General features: G+C 51.7%; 1 protein-coding gene across 2 annotated transcripts in view; it reads right to left on the bottom strand.

Moving 5' to 3' along the window:
* LOC111154807 (paired box 7) overlaps positions 1–1,805 on the bottom strand; it is a 96,119-nt gene extending 94,314 nt beyond the window's left edge. For both annotated transcript variants that reach the window (XM_022514728.1, XM_022514727.1), the window contains exon 1: positions 1,721–1,805. In XM_022514728.1, the coding sequence (XP_022370436.1) occupies positions 1,721–1,805 (85 nt within the window). The remainder of the gene's footprint in view (positions 1–1,720) is intronic.
* Positions 1,806–22,925: the final 21,120 nt, after the last annotated feature.

A 22,925-nucleotide genomic window follows, 5' to 3' on the forward strand; every position in this document is an offset into this window, starting at 1 on the left:
ACCAGGGAGACAGGCACCCCTGCTGTAGTGTGCTGGGGGAGGGGAGAGCTCCTCAGAAGCCTTAATGCAAAGTCTACACAATTTCCTCACAGAAGGTTGGGGGGCACCCGGTGCACTAATCCGGCCTCCATTCCCCCAATTTGGGGACCAGGCGGCTGCGGAGATCTGGCAGATTAGAACGATTTCACAGACGCCGGAGTGGAGGGAGCTGCCAGTGTAATTGGAAGGGAGGAGACGAGAAGGGGCTCGGCTGCCCAGCCGTTCCTACCGCCTCCTCCCTCGCGCTCCTGGTCCCCCCACCTCTCTTTGTAAAAGTAGGTGTCTGAAGCCACCCTCGGATTTAATCAGAAATCGTGCGTCGCCAAGTCAGAGTCACTCGGTCTCCGCGGCGGGATATGCCATTAGCGCTGAAGAGCCCTCCAGCGCCCAACTTTATATTCAAGAGCCTCTTTAGCGACCGGCGCTCGGCTCTCCTCAGTATTCTCCGTCATGTTGGGCAAATATTGTTCTAATCCTCTGTGCGTCCTCGGCCGCCTGTTTTACTTGCATTCGCTACAGGAGAGTGCTACGGCAAATCCCCGGGCTTGTGCGCTCTCCCGCCTGCGTGGCTGCAGCGCGCACTTGATCACGGAGCCACTCTCTTCGCCTCAGTCTAATTCAGGGACCCGCGCCATCTCGCTGCCAGAGGGACCCCTCCCTCCCCAGATCGCAGGCCGCCTGCCCGTCCATTCCCTCCCCGCCTCCTTTACCCTTCCTCACGCACAAGGGGCTCATACAATTACAAGAAGAGTAATTAAAAAATGAAAGTGGCACCTATCTCTCACCACTTCTGTAGGACACCCTGGGCTACGCACCCCCAGAAACCCAGTGATCCCTGGGTTTGTTGACAGGTTGATGGCCTTCCGTTAGTTTAAAAAGAAAACAAAACCAAAACACAGGGTAGGGTCTTGGCAGCGCGATCCCACCCTTTCCTCTAGCCAGGAACCGAGCCTTGCCAGTCCACTCTGCTCACCCCGGTGCTGGGTACTGACGGAGGACACATTACAGAATTCACCTTTTCCCCTTGTCCGGACACTGCGGTGCCCGCTCACCGTCCTGAGGATCTCTCCCAGGAGAGTTGCAAGTTCCGAAGCCCAAGCGAAAAGTTTTTTTGGGGAAAAATCGTTACTATTTATTATTTCAAATTAGTTTGTTTTCTAACCAAAAGGCAGGAATTTCTGTCTGGTGCTTTGGAAGAAGCGGATAGCCTTTCTGGTTTAGACATAGACGCTGTCCGCACATCGCTGGTATTTCGAAATAAAAGGGATTGGAGGACCATACCAGGACTGAAAAAAGGAACAGTTCAAAACCGAGAGTAGAAAGCGCTGTAGCCGGCGTGCGCAGAGAGCTGAGAAAGTAACCGCGGGGAAAGTATCTGAAAATAGTGGCCACGAACTGAAATTCGCTAGGACTTGAAATTTACTCGGGGCCGAGATCTGCCGCGAGTTCCGCCCTGCGGGGGAAGGCCGCCGGTCACCGAAAGCCGCGCAAAAACGGACAAGTGTCGGCCCCCGAAACTTCCGGGGGTCCAGCGCCCGGACTCGATCCCCAGAAGAGAAGGGGACCCCCCTCCCTTCCCGCTGCCGCGGGCGCCGCCACCACCCCGGGACATCGCTGCCTCTCCAAGGACCTCGGGTTCCCGGCGGAGGAGCGGAGGCGCGGCGAGCCCAGGCGCTCTTACCTTCCAGAGGGAATCCGGTGCGGGGATAGTTCTGCCCGGGAGCCGGCCGCATCATCCTCGGGACGGTGCCGGGAAGGGCCGCCATTCCTGCGCACGCCGCGGACGAGTCCAGAGTCGGCCAAAATCGCTTCCCGTCCGCTGCCTTTACCCCTGCTGCGATCTCTTTCTTTCCTTCTTCTTCCACTTCTCTTTTTTTAACCTCTTCCCCCTCCTCCCCTACACACACGTTCCCTACCCCCACCCCCCACCCCGGGCTGCAGTCGAACGCGTCCAGAAGCTGGGGAGGGGGGCGAGGTGGGGGCGGAGGTTGGGGGGAGGGAAGGTGGTGACAAGGAAGTTCAAACAAACAAACACAGCAACCCCAAGTCCGCCTCTGCCCTCTCCGCTCGGCCAGAAGTTGTGCGGGCGGACGCGCTGGGCGGAACCCGGAGGGGAGGCCGGGCGGCCGAGCGGGACTGGGGGGACGCGGCCGGAGGCAGGGCCCCGGCCTCGGACTGGCAGCGGCGCGCTCTCGCGCTCCGGGCCAAAGTTTCTGCGCCCAGAGGCTGCCTAGTAGATTCTCCTCCGTATTTATTTATATATTTATCCTCGCGCCCGCGCGCTCTCTCCCCGCACTCCTCTCCACGCCTTTCTCCAGACCACACTCTCGACTCCCTCTCACACCAGCGCTCACACCCCGCCCCCCACAAGGCTTGGGGAGGGAAGGCGGTGGCTCTCGAGTTTCGGGGCTTGAGGGGAGGCGACAGGGGGTGACGGGGTTGGGAAGAGAAGAGGGGAAGCGAGGGGGCGAGCGATCCGCTGGGTAAGTTGTGCAAAAGTGCTCCACTGGAGTACGAAGAGGGTCGGCAAGTGGGGGGGCGGGGGGGAGGCAGCGGACAAGATCTGATAGGTTCGGACTTTTCTTTTATTCATGAGGAGGGAAGGGGGCCAGGGCGGAAGGGAGCTGAGGACCAATAACGAAAAGAAATCGCCAACGAATATTTTTTTTCCCTCTCTTTTCTAATCCCCGGCTCGACCTCGTTTTTTGGGGGGAGAATTTGAACCGCCCGTTAACACATAGGGAGCTGAGGCCCCCGGGCTGGGGGAGGGCGCAGAAGGGGAGGGGACCAACTTTGTGCAAGTGTCTTCTTTTGACGAATGGGCCAAATCCGCGCAGTGCCCGGCCCCCTGGTCGCCCGTCGCCGGCCCTCTCAGCGTCCCCGCTGCTTGGGAATGTCTGCCTCGGGTTGGTGGCTCCTCTGGATTCTCGCCTTTTCTCTGGCCTCCCAGGGTCAGAGTCCGCTGATTGCCTCTCTCCTTCATCTCACTCACACACTCTGAAATTTCCGCCACTAGGCACACGGGGGACCGGCCTGGGGTGACTTCAAGGGAAGGGTTTATGACTTTCTCTGTGAAATAATGTCTCAGCCCCGGTGTCCAGTTCTTGCCCTGCTTCCTGCAGCTCTGGGAAGAGCAGAGTGCTTAGAAAACTGGCTGTGCCAAATGTTAGGGACGATCTCTTCCCCCCTCCTCTTCCCTTTCCCCTCACCCTTCTCCAATGGGGCTTAAACTTCTCTTCCTCTTCAGGCCCCCTGGCCACAACCCGGCACCCCTTTCCAGCAGGCAGTCCATCGCCCTGAGCCTGACAGCGAGTGGGTCCCCAGGATCTGGGAGGGAGGTAGGTTAGGACTTGGTTCCACCTTGAGCGCTGGGCCCGTCAATGCTGAGCTCCGCTCAGAATTTAGAGGGGGACATGTCCCAATTAAAGGATCAGGAGTGGGGGTGGTCATCAGAGGTCCTGCAATTCTGTGCTCTCCCCTGCCCGAGTGACCAGACGCCCCTGCCCGGGGACACGAGTCCCGGGGGCGAAACGCCCTCCCAGCGGGGCAGGACGCCAGGACAGCAGGCCTTTTGTCTCCCCCGGGAAAGAGTGTCTCCGGCCCAGCACTGGAGGCAAGATACAATAAAATAAACCCAGCCCTCCAACTCGGCCCCCACCCCGCAACCCGCCCCTGCCCGCCCTCTCCCGGTCCTGGGGTCAGCCCTGTCTTGGCCTGGGGGGCTCTCCTCAGGCTGGCCCTAGTGTGCCCCCCTCCCCTCCCCTTTTCCTCACCTGTGACCTTTGCCCCTCTCAGCATGTGACAGACTCCCTCCTCTCCCCTCTCTCCCAGCACAAGGGGCTCCTCAGGCTCTAGGCGGGGAGGCTTTCTGGGAATGGGGGCCTACGGAAAAGCAGTTAAACCCACCCCCTCCGGTGGCTGAATTGGGGGGGGAGGGAGGGGCAAGTCGCTTTGGAATTGGAAAGGGGGACACCAGGGTGCCTTGCCCAGGCCAGGGTGCCAGGCTGCCTGAGTTTTAGGGAACTTACAAGGTTTTCTGGGCCCCTTTCTGCATTGGAGGTGGACCCCACTGTACCCACAGCCCCCACCGAGAGAGGGACAGGGAGATGAAGTTTGAAGCCACAATGTGTATGTCTGGGGGAAAATGACTTCGATTTGGGACACTTTACTTCTTGTCTTGCTGGAGGGTCTGGTTTGCCTTGACTTCCGGAGGTGGCTATGTATTTAATATATGTATGTATATTCTGAGATACATATACAGATAGGCATACAATACACACACACACACACACACACACACATATACACGTATATATTACAAAATGTTGTACACTCACTCATTCATTCATCAGTAATTTCTGTCCTGGCTTGGAGGGATTTAAGGCACTGATTCTCTTGGATGTGTGGGTGGACCCAGGAGTGTCTTTGGCTGTGTCCGCGTGAAGGTGGGTTTGTGTGTAGGACTCCTGTAGGCCAGTCTGATTAGCTCTGTGTTTCTCAGGGAGGGTCTGTGTCTGTGTTTCTGTTTTGGGGTCGCTTCCATGCTGCCTTGGCTAGCTCTCAGTGCAGCCTGGAAGGTGTAAATGTACTTTTCGGTCAGTTCCCAGATGCAGGAAAGACTTCTGGGGCGTGGACCCTGGAACCTTCAGTCCCTCCTCACTGACTTTGTGGCCAGTGTCCGCGTGGCTTCTGAGCTGAGCGGGGAGAGCACACAGCCTGCCCTGCCCCTCGGCTCAGGGCCCACCAGTCGACTGCAACTGGGTACACTGAGCCCCAGGCATCTGGCGTGGGTTGGGGGGCACCGAACCCGTCGCCTGGTTCCTGCCGCATTCTGTGGAGGGTCCGGTTGCCAGGGAGGCCCTGAGCAGGCTCCCCTAAACCCTCCACTGGAGGCACCAACCCTGACTTTTCCCAGCTTGGGGATTCCGTGGGCTCCCGCGGGGCAGGCTGAGGGGGAGGGAGGGGGGTGTCTGTCGGAATGAGCGTGGCGGTTCTCGCCTGTTGGAGACCAATTTCACAAATGATTTTTGCAACAATTAAGAAGTGTGGCGGGGTGAAATGGCAATTTCACATCCAGCGGGGGAAAGGGGGGTTCACCTCGGAACTGGGGCGGCTGCAGCTGGAGGTGGGGGGGGAGTCTTTTCCTCTCCTCTCAGCTCCCCACGGATAACCCTCTTGCCCAAATTCACTCCCCACACAGACATTCATCAACTCCTAAGACCTCCAGCCGCTGCTGTAAGCTCCGAGGGGCTCAGGTCTGCATTGTCTGTGTTGGGCTGAACTTGGCCTGGAAAGTTTCCCTTCAGCCCCTCACCCTAATCTCTGTCTCTCTCTCTCTGCTTCTTCCTCCCTACCTCTTCTCTCTCTGTCTTGATCTGCCTGTCTCTCTCTGTCTCTGTTTCATGCTCACGCACGTGCATACACACACACACACACACACACACACACACACACACACACACACACTTACTTTTCTGTCTCATGGGACCCTCCATCTCTTTTTTGTCTCTACCCCCTTTTACTCCTTGCCTTTCTGACTCCTCCCCAGTCTGCTCATCCTGGCCACTGCCTACCCCCTTCATGGTGTCCTGGGGCCCTCCATCTCGCACCAGGCTATACCTCAGACCTGTTTCCTGGAAAAGCCCTTTCTTTGGTCCAGATGGGTTTGGGCAAAGACCTTCCAGAAGGGCCCCTCCTCTGCTTTACATCTACTTGGGGCTGTCTCTAAAGGCGCATCTCCAGGCCCAGCGCAGCCTGATTCTAGCACTCCCTCCCTCTAGAAAGTTCTCCTGTACTCTTGCTCTCTGGCTTGGCTAACCAATCCCTAACTCCTCCCCTCCCTGTCCAGTCTGAGTTCCTTGTCTGTCCCCCACCTCCTGCCCCACCACACCTCCTTTTAAGGGCAACGACAATGCTCCTAAGAATTCCTCCTCCCAAGTTCCCCAAATGAACCCTCCCAACGGTCTCTCTCCGAAGAGAGACCTATGCCCAGCAGCCAGGTTGATATCAGGTGGGGAAGCTGGCCTTTCTCTGGCTGCTCCCACCCCAGACTGTGAATTGATGGGCCCAGCGGGTGGGAGACAGAGGGCCACAACTGAGCCTTCCTTGTTCCTGGCCCCAGTGGCCAGTGATCTGCTCCCCCAACCCAAGGGGGAGGGCACTCTTTATTTTAGATCCCTGTGCAATGAGCACTTTCTGAAAGCGATTACCCAATGAATCTTTCTTTAAAGGGTAATAAATCCACCTTGAAAACCGGGGGTTTTGATTTCGGCAGGCCTTCTGCGTTTTCAGAGGCTCTGGCCAAAGACATCAACAAACAGAATTATTCAGTCTTCAAATGTTAGATAACGAGAGAGGAGGGGGTGGGCGTGGGGACGGGGAGAGAAATGGAATATCCATGAACAAAGGACCTTCTGGAGGCTCCCTCGGGTTCCGGACGCGGGCACTCCTCAGTGCCGCTTATGAAGGGGAACTCTTGAGAAAGAACACCTTGCCCCCCATGCCCGCAATCTCCTATTAAGAATTCTCTCGTAAGAAGTCCCACTCTCGGAAGAGCAATCTTGAAATATCTGCCCAAACCAGAATAGGAAGGGGAGGGAAACTGGGACGTTTTCTGGCTTGACATTTTCCTTTGCCCCAGAAAAATAAAACAGTACTAAAATAGTACGTCTCAGAGTCCAATTCCCAAGGTTAATAACAACAGTAATAGTAATCAGCTTCTCCCCAGCCCACCTCCTCATAGGATCTGGGTGAGCCTCTTCCTGCCTTCTCTCCTCCCCTCTCCTCCTCTTCTCCTTTCCTCCTCTTTCTCCTCTGGGCTCCTGCTAACTGCGTTCCACTGGCTTCCAGAAATGCAGTCAAGGTTATCTTTGCAGTGTGTTCCCTAATATCTGTAGAAACCTTCCCCTCTCCCTGGCAGTCCCTGTCTCCTCTGCACTCCTGGTGTGGGAATGAGAGAAGGATTCTTCCATGGGGGGGGGGGGGCTAAAGGGGGTGGAATGGGGGCAGAGGTGACCCAGCGCCAGGGTGCAAGGAGCCCTATGTGAGGCTGAGAGCATGTGTTGTACCCGTGTCAGAGTGTAGGAGAGCACATACGTGTGCCCGTACCTGAACGTGTGTGTGTGTGTGTGTGTGTTCGCAGGTGTGCACCCAGGAGTGCAGGTAGGAGGAGCTGGAGGTGTGTGTGCGTATGTGTATGTGTGCACACACGCGCGCAGGGAGGGGAATCTCGGTTTCCTGGAACCTTTGGGGAACCTGAGGAGGGAAGGCTCCTCCCAAGCTCCTGCTGCCTGAACAAAAGACCGAGTGTCCGGTGGATGGCGCTGGGCTGCCTTCTCTGGCCCCTTCCGATCACCACTCGGATCACCACTCCCCAGTTCAGTTTGTGCCGAGGCTGGTGTTCATGGGTTGTAGACTGCTCGTTTGCCCAATTAGCTTATCGCAGCTGAGCATCTATGGAGTCGGCAAAGCATTTTCACTGAACAAATCAAAGGGGGGAGGTGTTGGCGCCCAGCTCTGGCTGGCCTGGAGCTCCTGACTGTGCACAGGTTCCTGGGAAGCCCAGGAGCCCAGACTAACTTTCCCTCCAGGCTCCCAGGCTTTTGGGGGGTGGGGTGGGATGGGAATGAGGACAAAAGCATCAAAGAATGCCTAGTCCCCACTTCAGATAGCTAAGGGGAGGCTGATGGATTGGGCTCCTTTGGTCCCCAGGGCTCCTCCTTCCTGGTCTCCTGGGGAAGCCCCTCCTCCACCATGGCCCCCTCCGTAGGGAGGGGTCTTTCCTCTCCTGGGTACAGGAGCCCTTGTTCCGTGTATTTATAGTTGTAGCCCAAGTTCCACAGGAGATGCTCTGTGAATGTTCATTGGCCTAATGAACGAATGAATGAATGAATGATTCTAGCACCAGCAAGATATCTGGACTTGGAAAAAGGCAGGGGAGACCTGGGCTTGAATCTTGTGCCAACAGCGATTCTCGTGATTTCGAACCTTTGGTATGTGCCTTCTGTGTGCTAAGATCTCCTAGAGCCCGTGGAGCATGGGGAGGGTGACCAGCCGTACCCGTGTCGTGAAAGATGCTTTGATGGAACTCAAATGCGGCTGCTCTGCAGTGTTGTCAGTGGCAATGATGAGAACTGGGGGAGCCTCGGTCCGTAGTTGGTACTCAGTGCACCATGGCTTCCTCGCTTCCCGTTTCCTCTGCAGTGGGCCACTGGGACCTTCCTGTATTCGCCTTCACAAGCATTCTAGGGCCGAGCTCAGTGTCTAGAAGAACACAGAGGGTGCTCAATAAAGAGCTAAGTTCAATGATCATATTACTTTTTGCTCTTGGGCACCAATATCAATAACTAGCATTTTAAAAAAAGATTTTATTTATTTGACAGGCAGAGATCACAAGTAGGCAGAGAGGCAGGCAGAGAGAGAGGGGGAAGCAGGCTCTCCACTGAGCAGAGAGCCCAATGTGGGGCTTGATCTCAGGACCCTGAGACCATGACCTGAGCCGAAGGCAGAGGCTTAACTCACTGAACCACCCAGGCACCCCAATAACTAGTATTTTTGAATGCTTGCCCTGTGCCAGGCATTGAACAGCAAGGCTGTTTAATCTCAAAGCCCCCATGTGTGGTGGCTCTCAGCATCTCTGTTTTACAGATGAGGGAAACTGAGACCCTGGGACATCCAAGGTCAAACTAAGACTGGCCCAAGGTGGTAGGGAAGGGATTTTAACGAAGATTTCTTTGATGCTAAAGTCTGCTTTCTTTCTTTCTTGCTCCCGTGGAGTCTCTTGCCACCTCGGTTTCCCTTTTTATAAGCCAGATGATGCCCAGCACTGAGCACAGAGACTGGCCCATGGCAGGTGCTCAGAGGTCCTACTGAATAATGAGTGAATGAATGAATGAATGGGTGAAGTTAAAACATTCTAATAACCGTAGCATTGGACGTCCTGCCTCAGGAGTCCGTGGGGGTGGGGATGGGGGATGCAGGACCAGAGAATGGTGGCGCGGTGAGGGAGGCTTTGCGATGACCTTGTCCAAGGACTTTTCTGCTTCCGGAGCCTACTTCCCTCCTGGGCGCTCTGGGGGAGGCCAGAGGGGCTTCTGCCTGGCTAGAAAGTGCCTACCCTGAGGGAGGAGGTGGCCAGTCTGGGGATACCCAGGAGCACCTGGCGGGTGCTAGGTCTTCATTGAAATGTATAGGCAGAAGGGAGGGCGCACTGCATATTTGTCTAGGTGAATTAGAAGCACAATCCCCATTTCCCAGAGGGAGCAGTTGGTTCATATTTATACATTTAGTCTTACAGGTGTAAAATAGGTTTCCTTTATGCTTATATAATAATTTTTCATTTGAATTTCAAGGCTTTATTCCCTTCTTTGGATTCAAGTCTTCCACCTGAACCTGATTCTCTCCATAACCATTAATTCCTTCATCACAAAAATGAATTCCATCTAATTCTCTATAGTGTCAGTTAGAGGAGATCAAAAAGTACCTTTGCAAAGGGGCTTCCCCCCTCCCTGCTCCTACCATTGTAGTTTTCAGTTGGTCTCTTCTCCCCACCACCCTCCCAGTGCTGAGTTTCAGAAACCAGGGCTGGGAGCAGAAAAACTTTCTCTCGCTCAGGAGGGTGGGCGTGTGCACGTGTGTGTGTGTGTGTGTGTGTGCGTGTGCGTGCTATAGGAAATGTTCCTCGGTTTCAGGACAGTGACGATAATGATGTTATTGGTGACCCATTACCATTAGCTGTTAACAGGCACTTCACATCGGACATAGTCTCTGACTGAGTGAGGTAGGTATCAGTAACTCCATAAGACAGACAAGAAACCAAAAGTCAATAAATGTGTAATAAATTGTGTGGGGTCACACAGCTAGGAGCTGGTAGGGCTTAAGTTTTTTTTTTTTTTTTTAAATAACTTATTAAATATTTCACACAGACAGTATTATAGGATGGGTCCTTCCAGATGCAGTTGGCCCCTTAATGCACCTGTCCCCTCCCCCATTCCCTTTCTTTTCTTCCTGAAGCAAGCACAGGCACGAATTTGACACGTTGTATTTCTATGCATGCTGTCATAGGCTGAATCACGCCTCCCGAAGATATTGCGTCCTAATTCCTGGAGCCTGTAAATGTTACCTTACAGTGTAAAGGGAGCCTTGCAAATAGGACCAGACTGAGGACCCTGAGATGGAGAGATGATCCTGGATGGTCCAGGGGGCCTGAAATGCCATGACACGTGTCACTATAAGAGAGGAGAAAAGGGGAGAGTTGACACAGAGGAGAAGAAGGTGCTGTGGTTGAAGAGACAGGGATTAGAGGGATGTGGCTATAAGCCCAGGCATGCTGGTAGCCAGCAGAAGCCAGAAGAAGGAACGGATTGACCACAGAGCCTCTGGCAAGAGCGAGTCCTGGGATACCTTGGTTTTGGCCACGCGTTAGAGTGACAGGGGGTCTTCTGGCCTCCGGGACCATGAGAGAGTAAATTTCTGTCGTTTTAAGTCACCAAGTTTGAAGTTGTTTGTTACAGGGGCCCTAGGAAATTCATACACACGGTTTTATGAGTTTACTCCATATTTATCTGAAAATCTGTACTTTTTACAGTTTATTTAATGGTACGCCCTGTGTACCATTCTGAAGCTTCACACAGTGTTTTTGAGATTTATCCTTAATGCCATCAGTACTTTTGGCTTATTAATTTAGTTTTTAAAAGATTTTATTTATTTATTTGAAAGAGAGTGTGTGTGTGTGTGTGCGTGTGAGAGCAGGGAAGGGGCAGAGGGAGAGGGCCGAGCAGGGAGCCCGATGTGGACCTCAATCCCAGGACCCCGAGATCATGACCTGAGCTGAAGTCCGATACTTAACCGACTGAGCCACCCAGGTGCCCCTTCATGTCCATTTTTTAAAAACTCGATTCTCGCTTCCATATTGTGTGGTACAGGGGAAGGGTGTGGTCATCCCCAGATGAAGGAAAAAGGGATTAGGGTGGTGAAGTGGTTTTCCTGGTGTCCTGGAGTGAGCAGGGGCACAGTGAGGGTTAACCCAGGTGGGTCCAGCGAGTGGGGCTCTGTAACTGGGCGCAGGCTTTGAAACCCGATGAGCTCCGTTTTAATCTTGGTTTCTGTCCTCACCAGCTGGGTTTCCTAGGGCAAGTGACTTCACCTCTCTGAACTTCTGCTTCCTCATTTAGGAAATGGGTGCAGTAACACTCAGCTTGTGGAGGATTGCTGGAGAGATGTGCGCACAGTGCTGGCACTTAGCAGGGCTCAGGAAGGGGCGGTTTTTAGGGTTTATCTGCAGTTAAGTATTATTTTTCTTCTTGAGGCCCTGGGCTATATCTTACATTCTACCAGAAATTATCAGGGAAATTTAGAAAAGCAAGCAGCCAAACCAGTTGGCTGGCATCAACTGTTATCACCAGGGGGTTTGATTTATTCCTTTTTGGGGGTCATTGGGGCGTGATGACCTATGACCTAGGCTGCCAGCAGGGGTAGGAGCCCAGCAGACTTGGGGTCATCTAGGACTTCTGGACAGACCTGATAGACCACTTTCCAATTGGGTTTTTCATTATGTAGGGGGCAGTAAATCAAAGGGACAGCCCCAGGCTACAAACTTAAAAGGGCCCCAGGCTGATGGAACCAGGCTGGAAGGATACTGATGAGGGGGAGAGTGAGGGCACCTCTGGCTAGTTAATAAGTGGGTCTGAGGAACAAAGTAACACACAAGGGAAAAAACCCACCGAAAATAAAATCAAGAAAATGACAGACCAGAGAAAATACTTTCAGTACTTCAGTGTCTTTGCTATATAAAGAGCTCTCACAAATCAATAAGGATGACAAACCATCTTTAGGCAGAAAGACACAGGCAGGCAATTGATTAAAGACCTACGTCTTTAATACATGAAGGCTAGAAGCATATGAAAAATTATCCATTTTATCAGATACCTAAGCAAGGCAAATGAAGACAACGAGGTGCCATGTTCACCCATTAAAGTGGCAGTTGTGAGGGGAAAAGCAACACTATCCAGGGTTGCTGAGAGTTCTGGAACCTGGGACTCTCCTATACTATTTGTGGCAGAGTAAATCAGTACCAGCTTTCTGAAGGGCAACTTGCAAAGTGTGTTTTAAAAGCTCTAGAAATACTTAGAACCATCCTTGGGATATCACTTTGTACTTCTAGGAACTTATCACGCACATGTGCAAAGATATAAGTATATTCTTCACAATTTTTTTTAATAATAGGGAAAACGGGGGAGAAATCTCAAACAGTATAACATTGACAAATATATCCTGAAACACACATATAAAGGAATCCTCTGGAGCCATCATAAGGACATATCGTAAAAGCTGACACTTGTGTAATGTTTCTTTAACTCTGTGCTAGCAACCATCTTAGCTCATTTAGTCCTCACTACTGTTTGAGATCTGCACTAAGATTACCACCTCTATTGTATTGGCTAAGAAAGTGAGCCCCTGAGAGGTCAGGAGGCTCGTTCTTCGTCCCCTACCTGGTCAGTGGTACATACAGTGTGAACTCAGACAATCTAGTTGTAGGGTCTGTGTGTGTGTGTTTTAAATTGTTTTTATTTTTGGGGGGCACCTGGGTGGCTCAGTGGGTTAAAGCCTCTGCCTTCAGCTCAGGTCATGATCTCAGGGTCCTGGGATCAAGCCCTGTCTTTGGGCTCTCTGCTCGGTGGGGAACCTGCTTCCTCCTCTCTCTCTACCTGCTGCTCTGCCTACTTGTGATCTCTTTCTGTCAAATAAATAAATAAAATATGAAAAAAAGGAAAAAATTATTTTATTTTTAAGATTTTTTTTTAAGAGAGAGAGAATAGGAGCAGGGGGAAAGGAAGAGGGAGAGGGAGAGGGGAGAGAGAGAGAGAGAGGGAGAGAGAATATTAAGCAGGTTCCATGCTCAGCACAGAACCTGATAGGGGACTTGATCTCACAATCCTGAGATCATGACCTGAGCCAAAATCAAGAGTTGGACGCTTAACCGACTGAGCCAGCCAGGCACCTTTAAGGTCTGTTGTTCTTAACTGAGTGAATAGATGATTTTGGAGAGATGCAGGTGGATCTCTGAATGGCCCCGTTTTTTTTGTCTCTGCAGAACGCTGTGCTGGGTAGGAGTTGGGGTGACGTGTACTACCTCTCAGAATTTTTAATCATCCAGCAAAATGTTCATGAAAATTGAGTGGGAAAAAAAAAGCAGCTTCCAAATCATCAGGATCCTACTTTATTTTCTTAAAAAGGTTTTTATTTGTTTATTTGACAGAGAGAGAGAGAGAGAGAGAGAGAGAGAGCACAAGCAAGGAGAGGGGCAGAGGGAGAGAGAGATAAGCAGGCTCCCTGGGAGCCCGATGTGGGACTCGATCCCAGGACCCTGAGATCATGACCTGACCTGAAGGCAGACACTTAACCGACTGAGCCACCCAGGGGTCCCAGCATGATCTTACTTTAAAAAAAAAAAAAAAAAAAGGATACGTATGTGCAGAGAAAAAACCCCAGAAGGGGGTACATATAGCCAAATGCTGAGTGCTACCATGGGGTATGATTCTGGGAGATACTGATTCTCTTCTTTTTGCCTCCAGGCATTTTCTAAATTTTCTGTAATGAGGATTATAGCTTTAAATAATGAAGTCATCCACATGGAAGTTATTACAATGAAAAGAAACAGATTTTGCGGTCATGTTCATGCCTCAGCACCTAATTACCCCCAACCCAGTATCAAGGCAAAGAAATGAGTCTCATGGGTCACTCTCCATGTTCCCCTAGACCCTGGCCATCTCTCCCTTCCTTTCCGCCTGGGGAGTGGGCAGGCACTGGTGTGATTTGCCTCCACCCAACAACAAAGAGAGCGTCCGGAAGCACAGGTCCCTCTGGCATCCTGATGTGCTAGCCCTGGGACCAGGCACTGACGAACAGCCGAGACGGTCCGGTGCCCCTGGAGTTTGTGCAGAGCTTGCCACCAGTCACCTCTGCCCAGCTCTGAGTCTCGTGCCCGATTGCCACGCTATTCTGCCCCTGGGTGAATAAAGTTGTTGGTTTTTTTTTTTTTCACCCTTTTGTCTGGGCCATTCGAATAGCTTCAATGGCTACCAGAGCCCTGATTCTCAGTGTGGTCCCCGGACCGGCAGCATGGGCATCACGGGGAAGCAAGCTGGTTAGAAATGCGACTTCTCAGACCCCACATCAGACCTGCTGTATCTGGGGTGGTGGGGGGGGGGGGGGGGGGGGGGGGTGAGGGCAGGCATCTGTGCTTTCTCAAGCCTTCCAGAAGGTTCTGAGGCATGCTAAAGTGTGAGTCACTAAATTAGAGGGATCATGGTGCAGGTTTAGAGCACACGAGGGTGTGAGAGCCGTTTCTCATTTTCTCAGACGCCCCCAAAGTGACTGGTTCTGCTAAACTCGTTTTTGAAATCCTGGAGACAGGCTCTGGAAAATGAGTTCGTCTTCTCCGTTCTCCACTCCCCTCCCCTCCCTCAGAATGCGCTGACAGCTGATTAATGGGGAATGACTCTCCAAAGATTTCTTTACATATATTAGGTTAGGAAAGGCTTTGAAAACTTTTTGTGGCAATTGTGTCTGCAAAGACTCCCTCCATTGGCTCTCCTCAGGGATGGAGAAGTGGTATTTGTGTCCTTTGAATTTAGACAATGACTTCTATTCTTGTTCCTCTCTGGGCAGTGCTGGACTGGGAGCCAGGGGGCCTGGGTACCCACTTGGGCTCCAGCACAGATTTACTGTATGACCTTGGGCAAGTCACTTCCCCTCTGGGTCTCAATGTGCTTCTCCGTTTAATTATGGGGTCAGAGGGTCCCTATGCTTGCATTCATGGCTTAAACCTAGAAATTTTCTTCTGTCCTGAATGTCCAGAGCTGGACATTATCGAGAAGTTTCATGGAAGCATGTCTCACATATTGATTAATTTTAGGGAAGAAACCCATGGGGTTGTAAAGAGTGTGTGTACGTGTGTGCACGTGTGTGTACCCGTGCCCAAAACACCGATGCGGGCTGAAGTCCACAGGAAGGAAGATACCTATGGACACAGATAAAAAGTGCAGGTTTCAGTTTTCTTTATTCCCTGAAAGACATGTTCACAGAGAAGTGTTGACTAATACTGGGTTGCTGTGATTGCAAAATATAGGCCATTCAAATGTGCCGTCAGGTCAAACACATTTTCAAGTACTCATGAACACAAGTGGTTTTACGTTAAATATGGGAATTTACATTAAAGCCGAGCTTCCTTGGAATGAGCTGGGGATCCTTTCAACTTTTAAAAAATGTTTATCATTATTATTTTTTAAAGATTTTATTTATTTATTTGACAGAGATAGAGAGAGAGATCACAAGTAGGCAGAGAGGCAGGCAGAGGCAGAGGGGGGGAAGCAGGCTCCCTGCTGAGCGGAGAGCCCGATGCGGGGCTCGATCCCAGGACCCTGAGATCATGACCTGATCTGAAGGCAGAGGCTTAACCCACTGAACCACCCAGGTGCCCCTGGGGGTCCTTTCAAAATCCTTTAGAAGAATATTCTTTGTTTTTCCTTCAGGTGAAAAGTAAATCCTAGAGGAGAGGGTAGTGAGGAGTACTCCTGAACCATGCCTGCCACTTGGTGTCCAGAACTTTGCACCCTCCCTGCCCAAACCTGGGGTGGGAGTGCAGGGGTGTGGGGGCCTGAGCCAGCTGTCCCTGGCTGCAGGCTGTTGGTCTCATCCATTTATCCCTACTAGGATCCGTTTCTGTGCGTGTTATGATGTGTAAGAGGTTGGGAAGGAAGCACCTCCATTTTCTCAGCGGGTCACATCCAAGGTCCAGAAGGAAAAGAACATCATAGCTTGTCTCTAGCAGCTGGGTAATGTCCACAGCTGGTTCACGCTTCCACCGTCTTTGCCTCATCCTGGGAGTCTCCATGTACCAGCTCCAGGCCCGGAGCATTGCTGCCCAGCTGTATGTCAGAACCAAGGTCAAGATTTCCGGCAGCCTTACAGGCTGAGCCCGCTCAGGGCAAACAGTCCATTTGGAATCCATTACCCCAGGTCCTATAGAGTTACCTGTTGTAGTACCCAAGCCGCAGAGCCAATAATTTTAATCTTCAGCCCCGAAGACGCTCTTGGGTTTAGATCCCCTAATTTCCCAGGTCAGAGATACCGGGTGAGTCTCTTTACCTCTCAGTGCCTTCATCTCTTCATCTGTGTAATGGGGATATGAACAATGCTTACCTCTCAGGGACTGTTGACAGATGAAATGGACAGCACTTAGCACAGTGGCTCAGAGTTGGGAATCGCACAATGAAGTATTATTTAAATTCTTCACAAATGTTTGCTGAACCAGATACGGTGTCCGCCCTCAAGCTGTAGCCCGAGGGGCAATGCGGACACAAGAAGGAGAAACCAGTGGGGTGCCTCGGTGGCTCAGTGGGTTAAGCCTCTGCCTTCGGCTCAGTTCATGATCTCAGAATCCTGGGATGGAGTCCCACAGCCAGTCCCACATCGGGATCCCTGCTCATCAGGGCGTCTCCTTTTCCTTCTCCCTCTACCCCTCTCCCACCTCCTGCTGACCCTCCCCGTGCTTGTGCTCTCTCTCCTTCTCTCAAATAAATAAATAGATCTTTAAGAAAAATGAGAAACCATTCAAAAGAGCTTGGGCCCAGCAGCCAGGGATCTGGGTTCGAATCCTGGCTCTCCATTTTCCAGCTGTGTGACTCTGGGCTTCTGTTTCCTCATTGGTAGAGTGGACACGGATTCGGAGGGTCATGCACAGATCCGAGGGGCCTGAACACAGGGTTAAAGTTGGGCTTGTTCATTTGAACCTCATGGGAACAAGCATTTATTTTTCCTGGTGAGGGATTCCAATGACTTGCCCAAGGACACACAACCAGTTAAGTGGAGAGGCAGGAGTGGAGGGAAGACTCGGGGAGAAGCACCTTCACTTGGATCTAAGAGGACACTCTCCGCCTTCTCTGAGAAAGAAGTCCATCCCGGGAGGAACGGGGGATAGAGAAAAACATTCCTGGGGGGGAGGCTGTGTGTCCCCCAAAGCCCCATTGCCTCTCTCAGGCTGGGTTTCTCTATCGCTCTGTGCCGAGGCTGCATCTTTGGGACGCAGCCAGGAGCAGCCTCCAGAAGCTTTTTTGCCTGTGATCTGAATTTCTCCCACGGTAGCTGCAGTGACAACCAGAGAGCAAAGAGGAGTGCAGACCATTTGCAAGCTGGAAGCCATTTCAAAGGGAAAGCTGGTCCTTGATATTCACGGCAAACATTTGAAAAAAAAAAACCAAAGTTTTATATGATAAAAGCAACACTCGTTCTTTGCAAAGTATCAGAACAAAACCAAAACTGCTCATCACAAAATATTCCTTGCTTTTTCAAGGGTTTGCTGCCAACATTTCCCATTTGCAATAATGCCATGGGTTCAAGGGCTGTTTTACTCAAATTTGTGTGAAAATGTATGTTCGTGTCCTTAGTTTTTTGTTTGTTTGCTTGAAGACAAGCATATGTGATAGCTGCTTGGAAGGTGCTATTGGCACCTCCTTCGGACCCTCAATTGAGACTGGGGGGAGGTTGCTTTCCTGGGGTAAATAGTGCTGGGATGAGCCTCCAGCCACCTGTGGAAGAAAAGCCTCCCCTCTCAGCCCCAGGGACGAGTGTAGCCCAGTAGGCTCCCTGAGCCTTTTCCCCATGGCTTGGAGAGGGACCAAACCTCACTTGGGCTCCAAGTGCCTGAGGCCAGATCCTTCAAAGAAAGGACTTTCCCCCTTCGATTAATTGGACAATTTGGAAACCCAGGCTTGAGTAAAAATATTATTTTTCCCCAGTCATTCTCAAATTGCTTATTCACCAAGTTAAGGCAGCCAGTCAAAGCGAGGGAAAAGAAAACAAAACCCCAAACTTCGAACCAGCTGTGCCGTGTTGTGTAGACAAAATAACCCTTTGACAGACCGATCAGATCACCTTTTTGACCTGCTGATTCTCCACAATGTTAGCGAGACTCAGCTGTCCCAGCAGTCTGGGTTTTGTGTATTTCTTCTTCTTTTTGTTTTGTTTTGTTTTTGGTTGGTTTGTTGTGCAAACTATATTCCAATATTAGAGATGAAATGAAAAGAAGAAAAAGATGGGCACACACTCTTAGCCCAAGGGAGTCAGGCTGGTTCTGACCATCTCCCCCCCCCCCCACCTTCCTCCTTCTTTCCTTCCTTCCTTCCCTCCTCTCTCCCTCCCCTTTTTTTTAACATTTTCTCTCATTAATCTTTATACATTTTAAAAAACTGTGGCAAAAATCACATACATGAAATATACCATGTTTTACCACCTTACGTGTACAACATAGTGCCATTTGATAGTCTCACAATGTGCACCCGTCACCACTATCCACTTCTAGCACATTCTTGCCCATCTAGGAGAGCAGCACCCAACAGCGACCACCCCCGATTCCTGCCCTTGACCCCTACCCTAAGCAACTACTAATTTACCTCCTGTCTCTTTAGATCCGCCTCTCCTGAGTATTTAGATCCTATAAACGGACTCCTACAATATGTGTCCTTTGGTGTCTGGTTTCTTTCACTCAGCATGACGTTTTCTTGGTCCTTCCATGTTGTACCGTGACTCAGGCCTTCACTCTTTTTTATGGCTGAATAGCATTCCACTGTTGGGTTATACCACTTTTGCTGTTTTGAGTTGAGCGTTCCATCAGGCAGTCTGGGGCAGCAGAGGGCAGGGGGCACGGGGGTGATGAGGCTGGCTGAGAGTGGGTAGTTAGCCCCAAATGTGCCAGCCATCTGGGGAACGTAGCCTGTGTAGACACAGAATTAACCGAATTGGCTTCTGGATGGGGATACTAAGTGAGTCATCCACAATGGTTGGGAATGTTATGTTTCTTTTCTTTAAAAGGAAATAGTGTCATTTTTGAAAGAGTTGCCATGGGGTCAATGTATTTATAGTTATTGCTCTTCCCTATCCAAGCACATTGATAGGATTCATTCAGTTGCTGACATTTCATTTAATTCACATGGAAGTTCCAGTTTCACTTACTCACAGAGACACTTGCCTGAGCCTGCTTCCTCTCCCACTTGCCTTTCATGGCCGTCAAGAGGATGGTATAACTTATGAGAGAAACTGCAAGCCATAAAAATCTTAAAAAAAAATCCCTTTAAAAAACCCCAACAGGGATTAGCTTTGATTTGGTTTATTTGCCCATTTCCTATAACAATAAAACATGATCAAAATGAGATAAACATTCTATAGGCCTATTTTGGGAAGGTTAAAAAAAAAGATATAATTAAACATGGGAGGGGGGCTAAGAGTTGAGTCAGAAACCTTGGCCAAGAGAAGCTATGGCAGTTGAATATAAAATTTTGCTCTGAGCTTCCTAGTTGCCAAGGCAAAAAGGGAAAGCAAGTGGATTTGATCTATCTGATGCAGAGTCTCTCAGACTAGGTATCACTGATGTTGGGCTGTGTAATTCTTTGTGACGGAGCACTGTCCATGCAATGTAAGATGTTCAACCTACCCCAAAGCACCTGCCCTCCACCCAGCTATGACAAAGATATCTCCAGGGATGCCTGGGTGGCTCGTCAGTTAAGCGTCCAAATGTTGATTTCAGCTCAGGTCATGATCTCAGGGTCATGAGATCAAGCCCCACGTCAGGCTCCAGGCTCAGCACAGAGTCTGCTTGAGATTCTCTCTCTCCCTCTCCCTCTTCTCCTCCCCCCACTCTCTCTTTCTCTGAATAGTAGTAGTAGTAGTAGTAGTAGTAGTAGTAGTAATAAATGTCTCCGGACATTGTAAATGTTCTCTAGTGGTGACAATTGCCCCAGGGTTGAGGATTGGCGACCTAATAAAAGGACACAAACCTTGAAGTGGAGTCTGCAGATCAAGGACTGGACAATGGGGCCACCAGGGCTTTCAGGATCAGGTCTCAAACCCCAAAGATAAATTTTAACCTGTGATACGCTCAGCTCACGAAGACATTGGCCCTAGCCCCAGTGACTGCCATCATCGGTGTTTGTCTTGTCTGGGTGACACTATCTCTTCTCCCCACTCCTGATCATTTCCTTTGGTTGCGCGCACTTGTTGGATGCTGGACTGAGCCCCTCACATGTGCCTCATGGAACCTCTAGGTCATATCTTTGCATATCATTATCACCTGTGTTTTTCAGGTGTGGAGACTGAGCCGTGAGAGGCCGAGCAGCATGGTGAAGGCAAAACTAAGGGACAGAAAGGGGCGTTTGTCCCAAGGTAGCCTCGTCCCTGTACCTTTCACTGCTAGAGCAGTGGATCTGCACTGGGGGATAATTTTGTCCCTCTGAGAGTCCTAGGCACCACCTGGAAATATTTGTGGTGGTTACAGCAGCTGGGGTATGGGCGGGGAGCTGCTGGCATCTACAGAGGACAGAGGCCAAGGAGCCTGGTCAACAGCCCACAGTGCACAGGAGGGCCCCACCCCACAGTTATAGGAGCCCTACGTCAGTGGTGAGCCTGAGAAGCCCTGCACTGGGGCCTGCGGGGGTGGGCAGGGGTGTCTGCTGGAGGAGAGGAGCCCAGAGGCCTAGGGGTTCTGGCCAAAGAGGAAAGATGCTGAGTGCCACCCCGGGGTCTGCGGCAGGTGGTGCTTCTACCATCCGGGCTTGGTGGCCCTGTCCACCTCCTGGAATAAAGACCCAGACTTGGATTTCCCCCGTTTTAGCCAGCATCTGCACGGGCCCGGGAGAGAGCTGCCGCAGCGTGGGAGCTCCTCCAGGAGTCTTTAAGATTCCAGACACATTTCTTTCTTTCTTTTTAGTCGATGAGGAAAAGTTGGAAGATAAATGGGTAATCCGAGGCCTATGGAACTGTCCAAAGTAGCGATGTGGAGTTACGGGATAGGGGCAGCCCCGCAGGACAGGGTCTGGGCCCTATGCCTCCCTGCCCATGATGAGGCTTCCTCAGCCCCCGGGAGCCATGGCACTCGCTGCTCCTTCTTCGGCCCCACGCTGCACCCTGAGGGTCACAGTGCCAGCCACGTTGTTGCTGGGAGGGCTCAGTGACATTACAAGCTTGGCACCTGGAGCATTAGCCCTCGTCATCGTCATCATTGTGACGATCGGAATCAGGAATGTCCCTCAAGATGACCTGACCCAACCCCTGGGCTGACAGATGGGGAAAGTGAGGCCCAGAGAGGCAGCCGTCTGAGTGGCCTCCCCAGCAGACGCGGGCGGGTGCCGGGCTCTCTCCAGACCCCGGGCTTGCTCTGGGGCCCATCCTGGACGGAGCAGGAATTTCCACCAGAGATCGGAGCCGGGATGTGGAACTGTCTCCTCCGGTCTTCCCCTCCCCGAACCAATTTTTAATTAATGGCTTGTGGCCAGTTTCTCCCCGCCCCCGAGGCGGACCTGTAAAACCTGTATGGGAAGCCGCTGAGGGCCGGGCCGCTGGCTGGGCGGCCGACCTCTCTGTTCTGGCCCCTTTGTGCCTCTGCTCCTGCGGGAGGGGGTTGGATGGGCTGCCCCCTCCAGCCCAGCCCTCCCCACCTCTGGGCCCTTTCCTGCTGGCTGGTAATCTTCTTGTCTGGGCTGTAACTTGTGACTGGTGCTGAGACCATCATGGGCTGGGGTGCCCCGCCCAGGGACTCTGGAGCTCCCAGTGGCTCTCTGAAGAACCTGGGAAGAACCTGGGAGGTGCTCGGTGGGGGTGCTGGGGGTTCGGTGCGGGCAGGGCTGGAGGAATGAGGACAGCAATGGGTGCTGGGCCCAGCCGAGGCTCCTCCCCCCTCCCCGAGGCCCCGTGGGCGATGCCACCGAAGCCGGAGTTCCGGGACTTGGGGCGTCTCTACCACATCTGCTGACTTTGGCAAAAAAGAAATCCTCCTACTTAATACACTCTCCTTCCAGATGGGGGGGCGGGGAGTTTGAAGTCGGTTGTGGAGAGGGAAGACAATCTCGTTACTAATGCACCATAAAGTACAATAAATATTCTGCTGACAGACTCCAAACCCAGGAAACAATTCCAAAACCCTAAAAAAAAAAATAATAATAATCAAGAAAAGGAACCCACACCTTCCTGAAGCCTCTTTCTCCTTTGGTAAAATTTTATTGAGATGAGAAGTGAAGTCATGCTCCCTCCCTGGGCCCCTTCTGCCCAGTACCTCTCTTTTGGGTCAGTATTTCCCTCCTCCTTGCAGGCTCCTCTCCGATGTGACAATTTTGCGGTCAGCACAGCCCGGAATGGGGTGGGACTTGGTGCCCTGGTCCTGAGCCCTCCTGAAGGAGTGGGGCCTCCTTGGAGCGCCCCCCCGAGAAAAACCTTCCAGTCCCTTCTTTCTCTGCACCCCACGAACACACCTGGCTTCAAAATCACCTCCATTTTTTCATTAAATCCGAGAGTCCTACGGAGGGAATGACCTGGCTACTTCAATTAATTTTTTTTCCCCCGTTCAAATCGTGAGGTTCAATTTCCTTTGGAGGAGGGAGCCTCTTGCAGGGGGAGGGGGTTGAGAATGAAGGGCTGCATTTGAATGTTTGGTCTTGATAGGAGATAGGGACCAGCATGGAAAATCATCTTTATCACCCCAATATGGAAGGTAAAGCGTGTGGCCTGGGCCAGCATACCAAACGGCCTGTGAGCCCTTATCATAATCCCGGGAGTCGCCCCCCCACGCTTCACCTCTGCTATTCCAGGCAAGTGTCAGCTGTCTTCCCTGCTGTAGGGAGCTAGATAGCACCGAGCTGGGCCGGCGCAGCGGGCATAATAAGAAGTCGAAATTGCTCCCAAGGAAAGTTTCCGAGGAATTAACTTCGGATGGGTGGGGGAGGCCGTGGAGGGGTGAGGGAAGCAGGATGAGGAAGACGAGGAGGAGCCCAGCAAAGACAAGGAGATGGCTGGTAGCATCTGAGGAGGGAGGGGGCTGCCTTGGATTTATCCAGAAACGATGG

The sequence above is a fragment of the Enhydra lutris genome, unplaced genomic scaffold (genome assembly GCF_002288905.1).
Source record: "Enhydra lutris kenyoni isolate GAN:26980312 unplaced genomic scaffold, ASM228890v2 scaffoldscaffold38, whole genome shotgun sequence".
Classification (NCBI taxonomy): Eukaryota; Metazoa; Chordata; class Mammalia; order Carnivora; family Mustelidae; genus Enhydra; species Enhydra lutris.